This window comes from Rana temporaria, chromosome 8, assembly GCF_905171775.1.
Source record: "Rana temporaria chromosome 8, aRanTem1.1, whole genome shotgun sequence".
NCBI lineage: Eukaryota > Metazoa > Chordata > Amphibia > Anura > Ranidae > Rana > Rana temporaria.
This window is the reverse complement of record NC_053496.1, coordinates 97,431,797-97,456,010: the sequence shown is the minus strand read 5'-3', so window position 1 is coordinate 97,456,010 and position 24,214 is coordinate 97,431,797. Positions and strand designations below refer to the sequence as shown.

At 47.1% G+C, this 24,214-nt stretch overlaps 1 protein-coding gene across 3 annotated transcripts in view; it reads left to right on the top strand.

Moving 5' to 3' along the window:
• SEC31B (SEC31 homolog B, COPII coat complex component) overlaps positions 1–24,214 on the top strand; it is a 226,566-nt gene that overhangs the window by 178,438 nt on the left and 23,914 nt on the right. For 2 of the 3 annotated variants that reach the window (XM_040362335.1, XM_040362337.1), the window contains 2 exons: positions 11,993–12,031; positions 23,558–23,610. In XM_040362335.1, the coding sequence (XP_040218269.1) occupies positions 11,993–12,031; positions 23,558–23,610 (92 nt within the window). The remainder of the gene's footprint in view (positions 1–11,992; positions 12,032–23,557; positions 23,611–24,214) is intronic. The other variant, XM_040362336.1, reaches the window with a different exon arrangement.

Here is a 24,214-nt window from a genome sequence, read left to right as displayed (position 1 = left end):
TATCCTTATAGATCAGCACTATGGCAGTAGTTTAGAAAGGATGAGAGTGGGTCCACTTTAAAGCTACGCAGTGCCGAATCGCAAAAAGTGCTCTGGTCATTAAAGGGGTAAAATCTTCCGGGGCTGAAGTGGTTAATGTAATTGGACACTGGCAAAAAAGGCAGGAAATTCCCTTTAAAGCATAACCCTTCCCCATTAGGCAAAGCTTAATTTTTTTTTTGCTAGTGTTCTAGGTGTAGTCTCTGCACAAAATAATAGCGGACTTCTCAATAATTGGGCGACTAGCTTCTCCAGATGAATTATGTATGGTTTTTCAATGCTCAGAGGAATGCTACCTGCACCCTGCACTGGATATGAGGAGACGGACTGTAAGGTTGCCAGCCAGCATTGGACCCAGCGAAGCAGGACCCTGTGCAATGATATATTGCCTTGCAGACTGGTAAGATGCTTTACAGGTTTAGGGTAGTGATCCCCAGCTGGAGAATCAAGTCTGATGGCCCCTAGTGGCAGAGCACACTGTGATGGGTTAAGATCGAATGTCATCCTCTGGTGCAGTGTGTGAGTGCACTGGCAATAGCCCTGCTAGTATTCCAACCCCCCCTCACAATGACCCCCTTTCCCCTACGGTAGAACAAATGTGTGGGTCTCACTTATAATTTTTTACGTTTTTGCTTGTGCTTCAATTTGAGGGTACTGTGTAGCTCCCAGGAGGCTCTAGATGCAGAAGCCAGACAGCTTTCCTTCACCCCCTGCATTTACTCTGTACAACCTGGGTCACATGCAGTGCAGCTATGACATCACAAGTGTGGCAGAGCACCTGGTTTTCTTACTGCCTGTATGATCAGCAGTAAAGACAAGGGGACAGCTCGGCTGAGGAAATCATTGGAAGTGTCTTGTGAGACTACAGGTAACAGCAGACGGCTAGTTTTGGGGAGTATCGGTCACAGTGGTGCACACCTGGTGGTACTACAGAATCACTACAGAGCATCCTTGTGGGACTACAGGTAATGGCAATCTGGCGGTTCTGGAGAGTACAGACCACAGCCATGCACATCTGGTGGTACTACAGGTCGCAGCAGAGCATCTTTTTGGGAATACATGCTGTATTCATGTGATACCTACCCACGTGGGTAGGTATCACATGGGTAGGTACAGAGCATGATGGGACTGTGAGGCCTATATAGGTCCGATGCAAGCTGCGCACACGTCATTTCAGCGAGAAGAGCCGGCGTGTCAACATCTGGAGAAGAGAAGAAGATGACGTCACAGCCCGGAAGAAGAAGAAGAATACGTCACAGCCCGGAAGAAGAAGAATACGTCACAGCACGGAAGAAGAAGATAGACGTTCATCGCTGAAGGAGAAGGCACCGGACAGCTGGAGGAAGAACCGGGGTGCGCCGAGTCAACAGCGGAGAGCGGCGAACATAGCAGAAGACCCCCGGAGAGTGAAGAAGACCCCCCGGATAGCCGAAGAAGACCCCCCCGGATAGCGGAAGAAGAAGCACACCACCCCCCGCCGAAGACGTCGGAGGAAACCCGCAGAGGAGTGGGCGCTTTTATAAAAGCAACCCCCCCGGTGGTGGAAGAGAACCGGACGGCGGCGAAGAGCGGCCCCCACCCGAAGACGTCAAAGAAGAAGCCCCCCCTGGTAAACAGAGCTAAAGAAGACGGGGCGGCCTCCGGAGCAGACTAATAAATTATTTTAAAAACTCTTGTGTTGTGTTTATTGACTTTAACATTTTTCCTCCAGGTGAATGGGTAGGGGTACGATGTACCCCATATCCATTCACTTAGGGTGGGGGGCCGGTATCTGGGGGCCCCCTTATTAAAGGGGGCTCCCAGATTCCGATAAGCCTCCCGCCCGCATACCCCAACAACCAACGGCCAGGGTTGTCGGGAAGGGGCCCTGTCCTTATCAACATGGGGACAGGGTGCTCTGGGGTGGGGGGGCCCCGCAGTGCACCCCCCTGCCCCAGAGCACCCAACCCCCCCATGTTGAGGGCATGCAGCCTGATACGGCTCAGGAGGGGGGGGCGCTCGCTCGTCCCCACTCTTTTCCTGACCGGCCGGGTAGCGTGCTTTGGATACGGGTCTGGTATGGATTGTAGGGGGACCCCCTACGCCGTTTTTTCGGCGTAGGGGGCCTCTCCTTACAACCCATAACAGACCTAAGGGCCCGGTATGTTCCTGAGGGGGGAACCCATGCCGAATTTTTATTTAAAATCCGGCGGGGACTTCCCCCTCAGGATTCATAACAAACGCCGCACACGTGTAGAATTGGCGGGAATCCAAGTCGGATCTCCCGTCGCTTTTATGGCGGCTCTGTCTCCATCGCGGCAAGCCAGCTCGGCGCTGGCTCCCGCGATGGGGCTCGTAGGTGCTCAATCTCGCCGAGAAAGAGAGCGAGATTGACACAATATCGCGTGCACCTACTGTGTATGTATGTGTGTGTGTGTATATGTATATATGTGTGTATATATGTATATATATATATATATAATATATATACAGTGAGGAAAATAAGTATTTGAACACCCTGCTATTTTGCAAGTTCTCCCACTTGGAAATCATGAAGGGGTCTGAAATTGTTATCGTAGGTGCATGTCCACTGTGAGATACATAATAAAAAAAAAAAAAAATCCAGAAATCACAATTTATGATTTTTTTAACTATTTATTTGTATGATACAGCTGCAAATAAGTATTTGAACACCTGAGAAAATCAATGTTAATATTTGGTAAAGTAGCCTTTGTTTGCAATTACAGAGGTCAAACGTTTCTTGTAGTTTTTCACCAGGTTTGCACACACTGGAGGAGGGATTTTGGCCCACTCCTCCACACAGATCTTCTCTAGATCAGTCAGGTTTCTGGGCTGTCGCTGAGAAACACGGAGTTTGAGCTCCCTCCAAAGATTCTCTATTGGGTTTAGGTCTGGAGACTGGCTAGGCCACGCCAGAACCTTGATATGCTTCTTACAGAGCCACTCCTTGGTTATCCTGGCTGTGTGCTTCGGGTCATTGTCATGTTGGAAGACCCAGCCTCGACCCATCTTCAAAGCTCTAACTGAGGGAAGGAGGTTGTTGCCCAAAATCTTGCAATACATGGCCCCGGTCATCCTCTCCTTAATACAGTGCAGTCGCCCTGTCCCATGTGCAGAAAAACACCCCCAAAGCATGATGCTACCACCCCCATGCTTCACAGTAGGGATGGTGTTCTTGGGATGGTACTCATCATTCTTCTTCCTCCAAACACGGTTAGTGGAATTATGACCAAAAAGTTCTATTTTGGTCTCATCTGACCACATGACTTTCTCCCATGACTCCTCTGGATCATCCAAATGGTCATTGGCAAACTTAAGACGGGCCTTGACATGTGCTGGTTTAAGCAGGGGAACCTTCCGTGCCATGCATGATTTCAAACTATGACGTCTTAGTGTATTACCAACAGTTGGAAACGGTGGTCCCAGCTCTTTTCAGGTCATTGACCAGCTCCTCCCGTGTAGTCCTGGGCTGATTTCTCACCTTTCTTAGGATCATTGAGACCCCACGAGGTGAGATTTTGCATGGAGCCCCAGTCCGAGGGAGATTGACAGTCCATGTTTAGCTTCTTCCATTTTCTAATGATTGCTCCAACAGTGGACCTTTTTTCACCAAGCTGCTTGGCAATTTCCCCGTAGCCCTTTCCAGCCTTGTGGAGGTGTACAATTTTGTCTCTAGTGTCTTTGGACAGCTCTTTGGTCTTGGCCATGTTAGTAGTTGGATTCTTACTGGTTGTATGGGGTGGACAGGTGTCTATGCAGCTAATGACCTCAAACAGGTGCATCTAATTTAGGATAATAAATGGAGTGGAGGTGGACATTTTAAAGGCAGACTAACAGGTCTTTGAGGGTCAGAATTCTAGCTGATAGACAGGTGTTCAAATACTTATTTGCAGCTGTATCATACAAATAGTTAAAAAATCATAAATTGTGATTTCTGGAATTTTTTTTTTTGATTATGTCTCTCACAGTGGACATGCACCTACGATGACCATTTCAGACCCCTCCATGATTTCCAAGTGGGAGAACTTGCAAAATAGCAGGGTGTTCAAATACTTATTTTCCTCACTGTATGTATATATATATATATATATTAGGGCTGGGGAAATTAAAGATTAATTCCTCGATTAATCTTTAATTTTTTTGATCGGTCAAAATTCTTTTGATCGATCAAAATTCTTGACATCACCGGACAGCCTGGACAGTGAGACTTACCCTGCTGGATGCGAGAAAACTGCACCCATTGGATTGAGGTACCTTTGCATCTGTGGAGCAGGAGGATGCATCGGGCTCCATCAGGGGAAGGGGGCAAAAATAACCATTGTTTTCCTGTCCTAAGCAGTTTTGTGCAGACAATTCTTTGTGTATCGGCAACATCTGTTCCGTGTGAAAGACTGTTCAGTTCTTGAGGGTATATTGTCAATAAAAATGCGATCATGTCTGCTTCCAGAAAATGTAAATGGTATGTCTGTGTAACTGGCTAAATTGATGCCTACTTGCCTACTATAAAGTGACTGACCGTCAATATACTAGATACGTTTTATAATTCGAGATTTTCCTAGCTTGTGACGGAAAATATTAATTATATGAAGACAGGAGGCGAGTATCTTATGCATTATCTTTCTTTAATAATGCCCATAGCAGAAATACAGTAAACATTTATTGTAACTTAAATTCAAAGAACTACCCTTCCCAGCAGTCCCTGGGCCAGTGTAGCCCCTCCCAGACCGTAGCCTATATAAGGGACTGTCTGAGGTAACCTATTCCTCTTTCTTCATGCAAATTAGTGTAAACAGGAACCGAAAGTCCAATTAGACATCTCCGCGGCTGCCGGGAACCTTCCGACCGAAACACAACATCCGAATCTGGAGGAAACGAAAGGACAAGGCCAACACGGACCAACTTCATCCGGACCAACTTCATCCCAACGGGGACCATAGGAAACCCAAACCATTCGGAGCCGACCGGTCAGTTGTCCTCAGGAACATGGACCAACGGATTCAGTCAACGGCATCCCGACTCCGGATCTGGAACGCAGTAGGAACCTCCATCTGCGGTGAACTAAACCCATGGATCGAAACGGACAGCAATCCCAACGGGGATAGTGAAAACGAACTCCCGGGGCGTACCAGCCTCCGACTTGCAGGGTGCGTGGTTCATCAGTCTAGAACGAGAGAGAGACAACCTCGTGACAGGGTTGGGTTGGGAGGGAAGATACTCGCCTCCTGTCTTCATATAATTAATATTTTCCGTCACAAGCTAGGAAAATCTCGAATTATACATCAGACAGGAGGCTCATATCTTATGCAAGTTCAAAGCTATAACAATGCATATGACCAATAACAATCAAAATAATCCACAACACTGACATAGATATGTGTACCTCCTGTTCAAAGCGGGATTGGCGGAAAAGCGGTCGCTGACAACAGTCCGCCGCTATAGTAAGTCACAGAGGAAACCGGGAAGAGAGGATTAACGTAGGAAACGAGGAGTTGAAAGACTTGCGAAGATCGCAGCGAGGCTGTCAAGGACATATAAGTCTGTAGACAGCGGACCACATACAGTTGTGGATGTGCGGGGAAGAACGGGTAGAAAACCGATCGAAGTACCGTCTGGTCCAACGCACAACGGAAAAAGACTTGAGTCTCTGAGACGAGGAATGACGCCTGGATATGTCCAAAGCCTTGACGTCTGACCCACGATGATGGAAATCAGACACAAGAAGACAGTAAGCTCGAAAGACAGGAACCTCAAAACAGAGTGTCAACGTCCCCCAGCCCGAGAACATGATCATGACCTTGGAAAAATCCCAAGTGTGCTGGTACATTGGGCGATTTAAACTTAACGCCTTCAAAATTGACACACCAACGGATCCAAAGAGTCCGCCAGATAATTGGCTATTACAGACCCTGGCGCTTGAACGGGGTCGACCCGTCGTTGATCACACCAAGTAACCCAGAGTCCCCAGGTAGATCGAGCTGCCGATCTAGTCCCGGGGCCCAGTCCAAGGCAGGGAATCCCTAGCTGTTCCCGAAAGGTCGTAGTCTGCGACCGGAAACCCCGATACTAACCATGTGAGGAGAGGTAGGATGTGCTTCGTGAGTAGAGGGTGCAGATCCCCGTTCGGACCAGCGAGGAGGTGGGGGGAATGAGGAAACAACCTGGGGAGTTCCACCGTCGTCCTCAGAAGGAGGAGAAACCATGGCTGCGTCGGCCACCACGGAGTGAACCGCACGACTGATGCCCTCCGGCTCGCTAAGTGAAGGAGGACCCTGAGGGTCACCGGGAACAGGGGAACGTGTAATGTGTCCCCTGTGACCACGTTTGGTGGAGGGCGTCCACATGGTGCGCCTCCGGATCCGGCCTCCGGTTGTAAGAGCGCGGAAACTGGTGGTTGATACGGGGAACGAACAGGTCCATAGAGAAGGATCCGCGAAGTGAGCGAGGATCAGGGACCCTGACCGGTGCGGTCGCCAATCGTTGGAATCGGTCAGGTAACGAGAATCCAATCTGCCACCCTATAGGGATAGTCTGTGGCATATCCCGCAATCGGGACGATGTTGCATTCCAGGCAGAAGTGCCCGAAGTCTTACTAGATCCGCTAGGATTCTGGATCAGGGGCCCACCAAGCGATCGATGTACCGGACTGCGGGTACGTTGTCCGAAGGCAATAGCACACAGCAGATGGACGTGCGTGGCAACAGACTTCCGATGGCAAAAAAGGCCGTCAGGGGTGTACGTGTTGATGTGCAGCCGAGGGTTCTCTGCGGACCATGTCCTACCGGAGGACGAGGGACTGCACCGAGCACCCCAGCCGAGGCGGCTGGTATCCGACCCTATGACGAAATCTGGTGAGGAGTTGAAAATGTCTCGCCGTTCCGTTTGACGGCATGACGTAACCACTACCTTAGGTCCACCATGGTATCCGACCCTATGACGAAATCTGGTGAGGAGTTGAAAATGTCTCGCCGTTCCGTTTGACGGCATGACGTAACCACTACCTTAGGTCCACCATGGCTTCACTTAGTTTGTATAGCGAAGCCCCTAGCGAAGATGTAGAGTCTCGAGTCTCTGGAGGGTTCGACAGTGAAGAGGGGCTGGAGAGTGGCCTGGATTGACACCGGGAACAGGCCGACTAAGCGAGTCAGTCCGCGTAAGGACACCCGCTGCTGCCCAGCATAAAACTGTCTGCGGATGGCGGCTAATTGGGTATGGGTAGCCGAAGGATCGCTCGGTTGGTGTACACCAAGAACCCCAAAAACTCTATCTCCTGAAATGGGGAGATAATAGGTGTTCGTGATCTATAAGGAGTCCCAGATCGCGAAACGATCCGACCATCCAGGAGGCGTGTTCGCTCGCTAGGCGAGGGGAACCAGCCATTAGAAGTAGGTCGTTCAAGTAGATGTTCAACCTCACCCTTGTTCCACAGGGCAGTAAGTTGGTGAGATTTCTCAAGCTCCCACCGGACGAAAAACCGCCTTTCTTCTTCCTGATCGGGAAGATGTTGTTGAGGAAGTTCAAAGAGAGCGGGTCCATCTCTACTATTGGCTGTTTGGTCCAAGGTCTAGCAACCTGTTGTCCATTAGGACGGTGTTTAGGTTTGAAAAACCGAATGGGATGGTGAACCAGGTATACGCCTAGTAATATAACTCCATTTGTCCTACCGTCTTAAAGATATCATCAATTAGCGTGATCCCATTGTGCTAGGTCAACCGGCTTACAGAGGCGGTAGCCTGCTCACTAAGGCGTAGGGTTAGGTGATAGGTCCAGAGATCTAAGATCCAGTACTGTGAGGTCCCAAAGGCCCTCTCTATTCCCTTCCTGGAATACTGAATGATTATGGGATCCACCTCTGGAGTGAGCACCACCGTATTTGGTAATGGAAGGGTGAGTATTCCACCCTCAACTTGTCCGGTTAGCGTACCGATCGATCTCCGGGTCCAGCATTCGATCTATTGGATCACCTCAGGTAGAGGTGCCCAGTCACCGGAGTGTGGGTGGCCAATCACCTCCTGATCGAAAAATGGTACTCCACAAGAGTCCAATAAGGTTTTACCCTGGGACCTAGGGTTGGCGTCGTCATGGAGCGCCATGTGCCCACTGCTCACATAATCATCATCATTATCATCATCATTTTCATCCTCAGACTCAAAGGTGTTAGCCGCCTCGTACTCCGCGGACGACTCTGGAAGAGTCCACGAGGAGTCTGGCTCAGTCCGTCTAGCGGATCGCTGCCTCTGCATGTGCATCTCCCCGAGGCTCGGGGGTCGATTGGAGTCCGGGAAGGCAGTGGGTCGGCAGGCCCGGGAGGGTACTGCCTGGGGCATGTTATTTACTTCCCCTGCCGGGGAGTCCGTGGGTCGGCAGTCCTGGGAAGGTACTGCCTGGGGCATGTTATGTACTTCCCCTGCCGGGGAGTCAGAGGGTCGGCAGTCCTGGGAGGGTACTGCCTGGGGCATGTTATTTACTTCCCCTGTCGGGGAGTCAATGGGTCGGCAGTCCTGGGAGGGTACTGCCTGGGGCATGTTAATTACTTCCCCTGCCGGGGAGACGGAGGCCACATTAATGTGACGGCGCATACGGGACGTCATGCCCTACTCAGGGGCGTTATATCCTTGCCGGGAGATCTGGACATAGGGGTGCATGTGGGTTGGAACAACCGATGCCCTGGTAGTCTGGACGGACCTACCGACCAGCTCAGGAACCAGTGCAGCACTGAGGTAGGTAGGGCCTTCCCGGGCTACGTCCACCACTTCAGTGGCACCAGTAGGGAGTAAAGGATCTGTCGCCAGCCACAGGAGAGGAGTCAGCTGTCTGCGGACAGCACGGCCGTGCAGCACAGGAAGATACGGAAGTTATGTACTATAACTTGTATAGTAATTTCTATAATTCATTCAATTATTGTTATAATTTGTTTATTTATATATATATATATATATATATATATATGTATTTATTTATTCAATTATATATAAAGTATAGTTTAATAGTTTATATTTAAAATTTGTTTATTATATATATTTATATATTTATTTATTTATTCAATCATATAGATTGTATAAATTATTTATTTATAGACATTTATGTTCATTGATGTATTTATATTTATTTAATAAGTCAATAATTTATTCATTCGTATAATTATTTAAATTTATTATTTATTTACATGTATTAATATATTCATTATATGTAGAATAGACTACAGGGGAATAAATTCCCAGAACAAGAACTGATGTTAATGTAACTGAAGGTGAAGGAGTGACAGAAGCAGGGGAGGGGAGGAATTCCCCACCAGCTAGGTGTGAGTGACAGAAGTTAGATGAGGGGAGATATTCCCCACCACAAGGAGAGCTAGACGTGAGGCTCGGGGCCGTAGTCTTGCGAGACTACGGCCTAACGTGATTCGCATAGATCAGTGAGATCTACACAGAGTTCCAACCATACAGCCGCCCGCACCCTGGCGTGGCGGCGATGGGGAGAGACGGCCTAGCACACGGAGGATGGGGTCCCCAGGACAGGTCCGCAGCAATGGCGCCGTCGATTCGCGACAATAGCGCGATTTGTGCAGGGAGATTCTCACCGCCACGCCCCCCTCAGAGATGAGACGCTCTGAGGAGAAGAAGGGAGGTAGGAAAAAAGGCGCCGAGATGTTAAAATGGCGCCGTCCTACCTCCAGTCAGAAAACGAGCAGTGTGCAGAGCGCACCGGGGGGAAACAAAAGAAGCAAAGCAGCGGTATATTGTAAAATAAACAAATAAAGAAGCCCAATGACTGTAAGATGTACACATCAGAGGAAACCGCGTTCTCTACAAAACGGGTGGCACAGATAGCAAAGTGGGAAAAACATACAGCAAAAACTAAACGTTTATCATTTTTAGAAATATCAGTTGTGCTTCATAAGACAGAAGGTTGATAGAACAACACACAGATGAAGGTCTGAGGGGATCAGAGGGTATATGTAGATACAGGTGGAAGTTGAAGGGAATAGCGGAGGAGGGAAAAACCTCCGTAGCTGTAATAAAAGCCGGGGTGGGAGGGGGGGGGGGATCCCCAGCACCCTGTGGAAAGACGATGTGACATTAGGATCTACACAAATTAAAAAAGGGGCTGCTGATAACCAAATAACAAGCAAGCCTACATAAAAATTATAAACATAGAGTAATGTACTTATCTGAGTTCTGGCTATGAGCAGAAAGAAAGAGGAGTAGGTTACCTCAGACAGTCCCTTATATAGGCTACGGTCTGGGAGGGGCTACACTGGCCCAGGGACTGCTGGGAAGGGTAGTTCTTTGAATTTTTTAAGTTACAATAAATGTTTACTGTATTTCTGCTATGGGCATTATTAAAGAAAGATAATGCATAAGATATGAGCCTCCTGTCTGATGTATAATTAAAGTTAAACTAACTTTCTAAGTTTTTCTTAAAGCTTAATAAGAAAAAATTACTTGCGTCAGTTCTACAATTTGAATTTAAAACGTATTTGTGTGAACAGTGAAGTTAAGTCATGGATTGTGGAAACTAACTAGTTTCGGGTGATTGTATATAGTATATACCACTGACTAATGCAGAGTTGCAATGTAAGGATATCAGCTAAAAGTAGTTGGATCTGTATGTGCATTATAATTAATCGAAATTAGTAGATTAGTCGATTAATCGATTAAAAAATAAATCGATTAATCGAACACGATTCTACCATGAAGGCCTGATTCACACAGACTCCTCTTAACAGTTCTAGAGATGTGTCTGCTGCAAAAGGTGGCTACTTTGAAGAACCTAGAATATGAAATATATTTTCAGTTGTTTCACACTTTTTTGTTATGTATAATTCCACATGTGTTAATTCATGGTTTTAATGCATTCAGTGTGAATCTACAATTTTCATAGTCATGAAAATAAAGAAAACTCTTTGAATGAGAAGGTGTGTCCAAACTTTTGGTCTGTACTGTATGTGTGTGTATATATAATATAATATTATTACAGTTAAAGCGGAGTTCAAACTACAATTAGCATTTTTTAAATGTATGTCTTTTCATCCTGCGTTTTTATAATATAAATCTGGTCACTTACTATTTTACAATCTGCCGCCGATCCGCATAGATATTCAAAAAAGATAGTTTATAAAACTATATCTACACCGTTGTCATTTTGCTTTTGGGCATTGTGAAGCCTACAAGCACTTCCTGGAAGTCTTGGATGGGGAGTGATAATTGGGTAGCGCACTGCATCCTGGGAAATGATGACACACATTTCCCAGGAGCATTAGAGGGAGATGTCAGAATTCTAGGTGGTTTCAAAGGCAGATTTCGTGGGACTGCATAGCAACAGGCATTTCCAGATGAGTAAAAAGAATAGTTTTTTAGTCGTAAGCTACAGTTTAAAACAAAATTGTTTTTTTGATGGAACCTCCACTTTAAAGTGAGTCTATGGCCAAAGTTTTTAAATATCATTCGTGTTTTTTTTTTATATAGTCTACTCCTATTAAAGGATAGGTTCACTTTTGGGAACATGTAACATGTTCCGAATCCTGCAGCCAACCCCCCCCCCCCCCCTTTATGTGACAGCAGGCTGGGGATTTTCTCCCCGTACCTGCTGTCACGATTTGAAAAGAGCGGGCTCAGTGTATTTGGTGATTATAGAACGCCTTTAATTCAAGGTACACCCATGATGCTGATATCACAGAGCAGAAGCTTTTGTATTCAGACTGTCTAATTGAAACTCCAGACTGAGGGAAAAGGGACAGATTAGGCATTAAACTGGCTATAACTGGATAAATAATAGTCATATGTAATATTTCATATACAACTGACAAAAAAACAAGTTTTCGAAATTGTGTGTTTTAGTCTGTAAAGTAGAAAATGAGGAAGAACAACATTTCCAAAATGCTATAAAATACCCTCTAACTTCAAAATTGGGCATATCTGGTGTTAAATGTCTTGAATGATCTTTTAATTTCTAGGTTCGTTTTCCTGGCTGCAGGATAGGAAAGATGCAGCAGGTAAAGCTTTGCGGCATGGATGTATTCCCCTTGTGCTGCTTGTGTTAAGTGATTGGCTTATTTGAAAAAGCTTGTGGTCGTTTAGTGGATAAACCTAATATTTCTCTTATCGTCCATGGACGGACACAGCTCCTTGAATCTTGACAAGTGGGGTTATGTTCCCTGTTTACAGGAGAGGACTAGGCAGAAACATGTTAGGTAATTAAATGCATGTTACATTAACAGAGTTGAACAGCCCCGCCCAGGGGGCGGTCCCTCCAGACATAACCCTCCTCACTGCAGCATGAAGCCTCAGTTTCGTTCTGCCGAGCAAGGAGGATGTATGGCTCCCTTTGGGCCCAGCGCCCTGAGGAGAAATTTTATTTTATTTTACTTTTTCTTGAAGAATATTTTTTCAACTGTCGGCTGAGAGACAGACTGGATAATATAGATCCTTGTTGTCTACTCAGTCCGTCCAGCAAGCATGGGCACACCTTTGCAAAGAGGCTGGGTCTGCCACGCCATACCCCATGACTCCTGGGGTGGCCGATGAGCTTTGCTCCGAGGTCCACATATGACTGGGCTGTGGTGTTGTCTCACTCACAGTGGACCGGGCCGACAGCTACCTCCATTGCGATTTGTAGTTCTGTCAGGAACGCGTCAGCGAGTCCTCGCTCGGACGGGTAAGTACAGTCCCTCCCGCTTTGGTGGGTTGGTACGGCTGGGGTTCAGGGGTCCTCTTCTCCTCCCTTCCCTGCTCCTTTTCCCTTGCTGCATTGCTAACATTGCCACTGTCAGGGGGGGAGGGGTCTTTCTGAGGGGACTGTGTAATATGGCCTGTGTTTTTTTTTTTTCTTTTTTGTATGGGGCTTTCCTGTGAGGGGTTTTTCACTGTTAAAAAGCCCTAGGAGGCTTTTCCTGTTTAAACGCAGCATTTTGCCGCCATTTGACACACAGGTCCCTGCAGATGCCGCACCGTTACCTCAGTTCTTTTCCTCTCCCGCTGTGTGCTGAGAGTGGACGGCAGCGCTGGGCAGTCTCCTCCTGAGGTGAGTCTCCTGGGTACCCCTGATCAGCGCAGCAGGTGGGTGATAGGCCCTGAATAGGGCACTAGGAGCTTTTGTTTATTTGTAAGGACAGGTGTGCATATTATACATACACACTATGTAAATATTATTAATATTTGGAGTCAGTATCTGGGTCCAACATGCTGGTGGTGGCAGCAGGTGTTAGCACCTGGGATTCCCACAGAGGTTTTATTGTTAGTCCTGGACACGTTTGTGCCAGGGTGGGGGTGAACTGCGGACGGGCGGTAAAAGAGTGCCCCCTTCCCCCGTTATCCCCTGGGGAATGCTCTGTTATGGAGCCATGGACCAGGTACCTGGGTAAAAAAAAGAAAAGCAGGATAAGGCATTTATGGGTGCGCTTTTCACTGCTGCAAGGGACTCTCTTAAGCTGGATAGTGCAGCTGGGTTTCCGCCGAGGGCTCGCCCTTTTTTGGATCACACAAATCAGACCACTCTGTGTAGGTTTTTTCCTTCTGTGCCCTTCTTTGATAATTTCTAAGGGGCGGAATGAGAACAGCCGCTGAGGGATTTTGTAGTCTCTCACCACCGGGCGGTTCAGTGCCCCTTTGAGGAGAGCCTTTTCAAAAGGTGGGCTTCTTCTCCGGTGGTGGACCCTCCGGGTGTCATGTATAGGTGACCACTCTCCCTATTGCGGGAACCCCCACTTGTATGGATCTGACTGGTAGATCCGAAGTACTGACCCGTTCCATGTTAACCATGCTGGGGTCTGACTTGCGGCCTATTGTGGCCACTACTCTGGGGTCTCAGTCGGCGCTGGCACCTTTTTATGGGAGGTTTTTCAATTACATTGAAAACTCCCATTGGCGGCCATTTTGTCGTAGCCGTGCTATGGCGCAGCTTTACATTGCGGTCAGCCTTTTTCCAGTGGCCGCGTTCTGAACGCTCCTGCGGCCATCTTGGAGTAGTCCTGACCCCTATTGCTGTATACAACTCACGGAGTGAGCATTTTGCACCAGACAGTGTAGGTGCTCCGACTCTCTCCCGAAGTTATTAGGCTAGCGGACCTGCTGGTCCAGGGCCTCATATAGGTCTGTGATGCTTCATTGAATGCTGCGCCCTTGTTATCCAGGGCTTCTGTTTCAGAATGGTTTTATGCACACGGTGTAGTGGTTAACGCCATTACTTGGCAGGAAGAGAGTCATTGGTTCGAATCCGGACACTGACGCCAATCTGCCTGGAGCTTGCATTGTCGCTCCCTGTGTTTGCGTGGGTTCCTCCGGGAACTCCGGTTTCCTCCAAAGGCATGTGTGCATGCACCTACATAATATACATACACACTATGTGTGTTTGTATTATTTAGGGGGCAACCCTCCCAGGCCGTCAAAGGCCCAGCTGGGGGACTAATCCGTCCCTGGGTGCGTAAGCCGATCACGCCGGCACCCAAATCCTGCCAATGTATGTAGCCTTCCCTCCCTGTCTCTAGGTGGGAGGGGCGGCTTGCAGGTTCACAATTCGGTGAAACCTCCCTGCTCTCCGACCAGTGGGTCTGTGAGGTTGTCTCTTCGGAGTACTAGATAGGGTTTCCTCCTATCCACAGAACAAAGTTCTTTCCTTGTGTCTTCCTCTCCCGGCCCGTCGGTCTGCCTTGGGCAGTGTGGGACTTGCTAAGCTGCGGGGTAATTTTACATTTCCTGCAGGACGAGAGGTTTGGGGTTTTCTATGGGCCTCAGGCCCTAAATACCTTTTGTGAACGTCGGGTAGTTCCGCATGGAATCCATTCGTTCGGTGGTAGCTGCGCTCCATCCGGGGGACGTCCTGGCATCCTCGGACATCAGGGACGCATACATGCATGTCCCGTTTTGCGCATTTCAGTGTTTTTTTCTGTGTTTCGTGATGAGAGAGGGTCTCTGTCAGCCTGTGGTCCTCCCTTTTGATCTGGTGTAAGCACCATGGGGTTTTCAGCTGGGAGCTCGAACTTATTCTAACTTATTCTAACTTATTCTAACTTATTCTAACTTATTCTAACTTTGCCTCATTGGCTACCTGGACGACTTTCTTCTTAGAGCAGCTTCTGTCTCGGACCTAGTGGATGTGTCATTCCCATTCAGACCCTCTGAAGATTCGGGTGGGTGTTAAACGTTTAGGCCAGAAGGTGTAGCTCAGTGGCAGCAAGCCTGCCCTCCATGTGTGTGACCCAGGGTTCAAATCCTGTGCATGCTAGGTTCCAGTGCCGGGACAAGGTTTTCTGGAGTTCAGGGCAATCATGCCAAATTGCGCCCCCCCAAGATGTACGATTATGTGCCAGTAAACGAAAATCCCCCCTCCCAATACAAAATTGAGCACTAATCAGCGTTCTACCCCTAAACATAAATCCCCCTTCCTCCCAGTACAAAGCCACACCCCTGCTAAAATCCCCTCCTGGCAAAAATGTTTGCCCCAGCTCAAATCCTCTCTCTTCCCCTATGCCCTCAGCACATATCCCCCCCCCCCCCCCCCCCAAGTACAAAACTTCTCCCCCATTCCAAATCCCCCCGCCCTAGCACAAATCCCCCCGCCACAATCCAAATTTTGTTTTCTGATCTTAGCACAAATCCCTCCTCAGAACCATATTGCCTTTTCTAGCACAACCCCCCCCCACCACAAATCACTCCCTCCTAGCAAAAATCCTCTTCACCCATCCCCCTTCCAACACAAATTCCCCCAAATTACCGCTCCCAGCACACCTACCAGAATTTCCCCTCCTAGAACAATTCTAACCCCATACCACCCTCCCCCAAATTCCCCCATCCAACACAGTTTCCCTCCCCCCAAATCTGCTTATGGTGCCCCCCTACACCACATGATACCACAGTGCCCAGGACAGCCATCCCTCCTGCCCACCCATTGTCCCAGCCCTGCTAGGTTCCGACTCAGTGTTGGAGTATCTAGGGTTGATTCGGACTCCTCGGTGGCGAAGGTCCTTCTTCCCCTGGAGAAATTGCAGACTCTTCAGTCTGCGGTGAAGGTATTGGCATCACGCAATCTGTCTTCTCTCTGGGCGCCTGCTGGTCCGGGGCCCGTGGGTAGCCTCCTGCGAGGCGGTACTGTATGCCCAGTTCCACACTCAGGTTTTCCACAGGAATTACTGTCCAGGTGGTAAAAATCTCTTGTCTCTGAAATCATCAGATTCCGGTGCGCCACCTAGTCAGTCTCTCTGAGTTGGTGACAGAGATCCCGGACTCTTCGGTCCGGGAAGTTGTTTCTTCCTTCCAGTGGTCGGTGTTTACGACGGATGCCAGCCTCACGGGTTGTGAACCTCACAACCAGTCGGTCCAGTCGGCCCTGAGTCGCTGGACTTGCGTGGACCTACGGCCACACCTCCCTGAATGTGCCCGCTCTCATCTGGTCTCTCGTCTGGTCTCGGTAGCTACCCAGGGTCGGGCCTGGCTAGTGCCTGGGTGGGAGACCGCCTCGGAATACCAGGTGCTATCTACCGTTCATTGTCCTACTATTTTAGGGGATTAGGCTATGCTTCTCCTCGTGGTCGAGGAGATTGCAAGGTCGTCCAATCTGGTTTCAGCCGTGGCTTCGGTCTACCATCAGGTATACCGGCAGTCGGACTACTGGAGTCACTATATGCTGGACCATGACGACTGGTCTTTGTGCTTGGGGTGTTTTGGCTCCCTTGCAAGGAGGTGAGCCTCACAGGGCATGGATCTCCTGGCCTCTGGTCTCCACCGCAAGGGTGTCGAAGTTAGTGGCCAGGTCTAGTGATCTGGTACAGACGCGTAAGTCGCGATGTGGGGTCTGTATCGGCGACTTTTTGCCGTTCCTCCATTGTAGTTGCTTCCTCAGCTGCTCCACAGAGTGGAGGCTGAGGAGATCCCAATGATTCTAATCGCTCCAGATTGACCTTGGCGTCCTTGGTATGCTGATATCGGGCGCCTGGTAGCGGAGGTACCCTGGCGATTGCCAGGGCAAGAGGTCCCTCTGTCTCGAGGTCCCATACTTCCTACTGTTGTACAGTCACTGACTTGCTCAACATGGCTATTGGAAGCCAGACTTTAAGTGACCGGGGTCTGTCCGACTGTCTCAACAATGCTGAGGGCACGGTAGTCTTCTTCCGGAGGATCTACTGTCACACCTGGCAGGCCTACATCTCTTGGGGCGAAGGGATGGAGTGACGTCCACGGACGTAATGTGTCCAGGGTCCTGCTGTTTTTACAGCTTGGAGTGGATCTAAAAATTGCTTAAAGCACCGTTTGAGGGCAGATTTCAGCCTTGGCTGTGTTCTTTCAGTGGCCTTTTTGCGGCCTGTTCCCTGGTGGGTCCCTTTTTGTGTGCAGGGGGTTTGTCATATACTTTCCCCTCTTGGCACATCTCTTCCCCCATGAGTTTTGACTCTGGTGCTCTTGGTTCTTCAGGAACCTTCCTTTTGGAAACATCAGAGAGATTTTCTCTTGACACTGTCTCAGAAGGTGGCCCCTTTAGTGGCCTTTACCCCTGTTAGAGGGGTTTCTGAGTTGGCAGTCTTGTCTTGCAAGCCGCCATGCTTGATCCTCCATAAGGATTAGGTGGTGGTGCGCCCGCGACCTTCCCTTCTTCCGAAGGTGGTTTCGGCCTTTCGCCGCAATAAGCACATTGTTCTCCCATCCTTCTGTCCTCGGCCGGCGCATCCTACGGAGGTTGCCTTTCATACTTTAGGCGTGGTACGCGCTTCGCGGGTGTATCAGCCTGCTACGGCTCCGTTTCGGAGATCTGACTCTCTTTTGTGTCGTGTCTGGTCCACAAAAGGGCCTGGCGGTCCCGTCGACCACCATTTCTCGGTGGATCAGGCAGGCTGTCATACAGGCCTATGCTCTTAAGGGGCGGGCCCCCCTTTCCGGTCACGGCACTTTGGACCAGGGCAATTGGTGCTTCCTGTTTTTTTTTTCGACATCATGCGTCGGTCTCACAGGTGGGCGAGGCGGCGACTTACTCGTCCGTTCGCGCTTTTTCCAGAATTTACATGGTTGCTGTGAGTGCATCTTATGCTTTTTTCGGCCGCTAGTTTTTGCCGGCAGCTGTTTAAAGTTGCACCTCCTCTGTTGAGGAGCTCTGCTTGTTTTGGGGTGAAGTTAAAATTGGTTTTACTGATATATTTCCCACCCCTCGTTTTTGACACTGCTTGGGGACGTCCCACTTGTCAAGATTCAAGGAGCTGTGTCCGTCCATGGACGATAAGAGAAATAGGATTTTTTGTACTCACCGTAAAATCCTTTCCTCTGAGTCCATGGACGGACACGGCACCCACCCCTCCTTTTCAGGTTTGTACTGCTTGTTACGAACTGAGGCTGCATGCTGCAGTGAGGAGGGTCATGTCTGGAGGGACCGCCCCCTGGGCGGGGCTGTTCAACTCTGTTATTGTAACATGTATTTAATTATCTAACATGTTTCTGCCTAGTCCTCTCCTGTAAACAGGGAACATAACCCCACTTGTCAAGATTCAAGGAGCTGTGTCCGTCCATGGACTCAGAGAAAAGGATTTTACGGTGAGTACAAAAAATCCTATTTTTATTTTGCTGTATAGTACCATTAGGGTGTTATTGATGTGATGAGGATGAATATTATCGATAATATCCATTGACCAATGAATTTGCCAGTTATTGGCTATATATATCAGGCACATAAAGATTTGATGTAGTTCATGATTAATTAAAGCGGAGTTCCAGTAATTTTTGTGTTAAGTCAGCAGCTACAAAAACTGTTGCTGCTGACTTTTAATAAACATGCACTCACCAGTCCTAAGGTCCAGCGATGCACTCATCCCAGCGCAGCAGTTTTCACTCCCTTTTCTCCCTCAGCGGCGCAGGCATCTCTACTATGGGCACCTGGCTATAACAGCTTGCGGCTTCACAGTTTGATGCCCACTGCGCATGAGCGAGTAGAGCTGCGCGCTGTGATTGCTCCCAAAGTCTTCTAGGACCTCTCATTTGTTTCAGAAGACTTCGGGTGGAAGAGGGTAGGAGAACTTCTGCTTCCGATAACCTAACAATCGAAACGGAGGGGCAGCGGGTAGCTGTCAAAATTTGGGTACCTGCACCCCCCCCCCCCCCCCCCCTCAAAGCTCAGTTTCACAAAAATTAACTGGGGAGGAGGCCTTACAGCAGAAGTTCCACTTTTGGGTGGAACCCTGGTTTAATGTGAACCATTTTGTTTGTCTCCATGCAGACCAAAACAACAGGTTTTACTTTAATGACAGCCCAGTCTGCTGCATGTGCTTATATTCATTTCACTTCCTAATCGCTTTATTTGGCTGCCAGGGGTGAGGATTTCAAGCCCTATGTAACCTCTGAATTGCAACAGAGCATGAGTCAATGCCCTCATGTGACCACACTGGGTGCCTTTTGCTGGGCACTAGTGCTGTCACTGTTTAGAAAGCAAAGTGAGTAAAATGCTGTTTCTTTGTTTCTGGTAGTTGAACACGGTAGCAGAGGAGTGAAGGGTAAGTATAAGCTGCTTCTTGGCCCCAGCTTTAAAGTGTCCAGGTTTTTGCTTATATCTAGGTCTCCATTTGAGAGATTTCCCCCCATAGCGAAAACTGTTTAGTAAGAAAAGCGGTGAGGGGAAATCTGCAACAAACCTAAACAAATGTTTTTATTTGTAGAGGGGGACTAAGCAAGAACCTCTGGCAGCATTTTCTTGCGGTCTACATCTCTTTTGCAGGTCTTCCCTCATACCTTGTCATGGGATGACATTGTCACTCTGACCTTTTTTAAGTAAGGAGAAATTTCACTAACCGAGCCCTAGATTGCAGTAAACATCTGACTGGTTTATAACCTTTCCAGCTCTGTTCAAAACTAGAAAAAAAGGCTTAAAGTGGCACTAAACAATATCCTCATTTTTCAAAAATAATCCATACACATCCACTACTTAAAGTGTAACTTCACCTTTACAGAAAATCTGTAAAGTGAACTTGTATTTTAGATTCCCCCCCTGTCCCGCTGTACCCGAGTTCTGCAATCACCCGCTGTGAGACATCAGGTCTGCCGCTTTACCGGTCCAGGGATTTGCACTTTCCTGGCGACTTTCTCTCCTCTTATCCTGCGCTGACAGGACGGGCTAGGCGGGTTCTGATTGATCGGTGTCGACTAATTTCAATCCCTTCTATACGTACCTTTTACAAGATATGTTTAGCAGATTAAGCCGCAGACTAGGGCTGCAACTAACGATTATTTTCATAATCGATTAGTTGGCCAATTATTGTTTCGATTAATCGGATAATAGCCTTTAAAAAAAAAAAAAAAAATTGAATTTTTTTTTTTTTTTGGGCCAATTTGTTGTTGGGCAGATTACAAAACACAAATTGCCGCAAAAACACATTACATGCTTTTCTGCAGCTTCTCCATTGAGGTATATTGAACCAAAAAGAACAAAATAGCACCGTTTTGCATTAAAAAGTCCTTGCCATTTCCAAATACGCAGCAGCTGAAAGAAAATCATGGATGTGAACGTGTCCCATAGGAAAACATGTAAATGAACTGTAGTGTGTTTCTGCAAAAAGCACCAAAAACAGATGTGTGAACCCAGGCCTGAGATGTTTAGTAACATAATGGGGTTAAAAAAACAAAAATAAGTACAAAAAGAGCAAATAATTGCTACTGTAAGGGGTGTTAATTTTTTTTTACTGTGGGACAGTGAAAGTAATATTTACAGTAGCGATTTTTTTTGTACTATAAAGGGACTAATTTTAGTTTTTTTTAACCTCATTAGGTTACTGGCCGATTAATCGATTATGAAAATTGTAATCGATTAATTTCATAATCGATTAGTTGTCGATTAATCGATTGGTTGTCGATTAATCGATTGGTTGTTTCGGCCCTACCGCAGACATTTCAAAACCTTGGACTAGTGAAGCTGCGACTGAATGTGTCACAGTGGGTGATAGCGGGATGGGGAGGGGTCCAGTGCAAGTTCACCTTATAGATTTTCTGTAAAAGTGAACTTACCCTTTAATGGCCCTGTAATTTATTTTTCACGACATCGTTTCTTACTGTTTTTTTATTTTCATTTTCTTGTAAAATCTTCCATGAGCTCCTGAATGTCTCCTTTTCCCCCTCACTTTTGTTTGTCTGAAATGAGCAGTGCATGTGCACTGCTCTATTCACAATACATATTACAGTCCCTAGTTAGCCTACTTACAGTGGGATCGTAGAGAACAATTATAGCCATCCTTTAATTACCGTATTTATCGGCATATAACACGCACCCTAACTTTAAGAGGGAAGTTTCAGGAAAAAAACTTTCCACAGCCCCCTGCGTATAACACGCAGGCACAGTTTACCCTCTATTTACAGGGTAAAAAAAGTGAGTGTTATACGCCAATAAATACAGTAATTCTAATAATTCTGGTACCTTTTTTTGTTTGTTTAATCCAGAAGTCGCATAACGGCAAAGGCTCCTCCCTGTTCTATCCTGGGGTTGTGCATGGAGTGTGAGTGTTGAAAGAGGGGCAGGGTATTTGTGACGAACACAGTGGGAAGGCGGGGGTACTTTTCCCATCTGTGTACATCTTCTGCTGTCCATGCCCCTATTGGCTACAGCTGCAAAAGGCAGGCTGTGATTTGCTAATGGGTCACAGCCTCCTCACAGCAGTGGCACTATCCAAGAAGGGGGGGTGTCTCCTCTATCCCCTGCTGCTTTTCGGGACGACAGGGCCATTCAGAAAGCACAAAGCGACTCGCACATGCACAGTATTAAACCAGCTGTAAAGCCAGAAGTCTTCACTGCCGGTTTCCTTTGGTTGCAATGGCGGTTCCTGCACCCGAGCCGATGGGGCAGACCTCACGGGACCCCTGGACAGTTGAGTGTCCTTATATTAAAAGTCAGCAGCTACATTATTTGTTGCTGCTAACCTTAATTTTTTTTTTTTTTTTTTTAACCACTAGTCGCCGCAGTTATACGGCAGCAGGTCGGCTCGGCTGCGCGAGATCACGTAGCTATACGTCATTTCGCATTGCAACCAATAGGGCGCGCCCCCCTTGCTCGCCCCTGGTGCCGATGCGCGTGCCAGGCGGTCGCGATCACCGCCAGGCACTCGCGACACTCGTTACAGAGCGACAACCGGGAGCTGTGTGTAAACACACAGCTCCTGGTCCTGTCAGGGGGAGAAATGACCGTTCGCTGTTCATACAATGTATGAACAGCGATCTGTCATTTCCCCTAGTCAGTCCCACCCCCCTTCAGTTAGAACACACCTAGGGAACATAATTAACCCCTTCTTTGCCCCCTAGTGCTAACCCCTTCCCTGCCATTGCCATTTTTACAGTAATCAATGCATTTTTATAGCACTGATCGCTATAAAAATGCCAATGGTCCCAAAAATGTGTCAGAAGTGATATATATATATATATATATATATATATATATATATATATATATATATATATATATATATATATATATATATATATATATATATATATATATATATATATATATATATATAAAGCTAAATAAAACAATAACATGCTACAAAAGAATGATTATGACAACATATGAGTTGAGGATGTGTGTGCCTAAAAGAAGGAATGCTAACTGAATCCTCGAACTCCATGTTCCTCATATCTCTGCTGCCGACCCCTATTTAAAGAATGAATCGCAAAGTAATATCACAGGAAAGGACACAAGGCTTTAGTCTTTTATTGTAGCTCTCCATTTACATTATAGCGCGGCTACAACACTTTTATCAATTCTAAGCAGTGTTATGTTAATGTGACAATACACTTTACAGAAGTTTTGAACACCGACACTGCAAAGTTGAGAATGCTTGTTTTTAATGTGCTTACTGTTTGATAAAATCATTTGTTTTTGTTATTAACCTAGCTTTTGTCTATATTTGAAAGTACTAATAACTGTTAATGGCAGTTAGAATAGACACTGATAAAACTTTTGTGTTGATTTTCTGTTCCCAAAAAAAGGGAATCAACATCTGTCATTAGAGCGAACATATCTGTTAAATTACTGATTTGTTAATGGTTCTTTGCATGGCCCCATTTTATTGATCTTTTGAAGCCCGATCAAAATTTTGCTTATGCTTTAGTAATGGCTTTTATGTTATGCTGGTGGTGTGCACTACAAGCTTTGCATATAAACATTTTGAATCATTACAAACATGTCTGCTAAAGGTGTGGACAAAGTAAAATAAGTGATCTCAATTGTCCAAAAGCCACAAGGTGGCCACACACATGGGCACATATGTCATTTGAGATTAAATGGCAGCAAGAAGACCGTCAGTCCTTAATTGTGTCACACTCTGCATTACGTTACTTTGCAAACAAGAATTGTCCCTACCCCTAACAGATAGTTTATTCATTTATTACACCACACTGAACACACAGATCTGCAATAGCCGCAAATGATCACATAGTGCTAGAGCTGGACCATAGATTAATTTTCAATTTTATTTCTAAATCGCACATCATAAACCAGAATCCAATCTACTTTTGTACACATTCTATACTGCTGTATATATGATATTTACTATGTTTTCCCTCGGCAGGAGAGCATGAAAGTTGGGCGGATTCATTGAAAGCCGGTATGCAACGAAAAAAGGTAATATAGCAGCTCCAGATTTAAGTAGTGTATTTACAATCCAGTGATTCTCTTGGAAAGATTCAAAGGGGCAAATCCACAGAGCGAGTACGCCGGCGTATCTATTGATACGCCGTCGTACTTTCAAATTACCCACGTCGTATCTTTAGTTTGAATCCTCAAACCAAGATACGACGGCATCTGGGTTAGATCCGACAGGCGTACGTACGCCTTCGGATCTTAGATGCAATACTTCGGCGTCCGCTGGGTGGAGTTCACGTCGTTTTCCACGTCGGGTATGCAAATTAGCTATTTCCGACGATCCACAAACGTACGCGCGGCCGTCGCATTCTTTTACGTCGTCTCTAGTCGGCTTTTTCCGGCGTATAGTTAAAGCTGGTGTTTTGCGGCGTATAGTTAGACTTGCCATGTTAAGTATGGCCGTCGTTCCCGCGTTTAATTTTTTATTTTTTTTTGCATAAGTCGTCCGTGAATCGGGATGGACGTAATTCACATCTATGTTAAAAAAAAATGACGTCCTAGCGACGTCATTTAGCGCAATGCACGGCGGGAAATTTCGGGGACGGCGCATGCACAGTTCATTCGGCGCGGGGACACGCTTCAT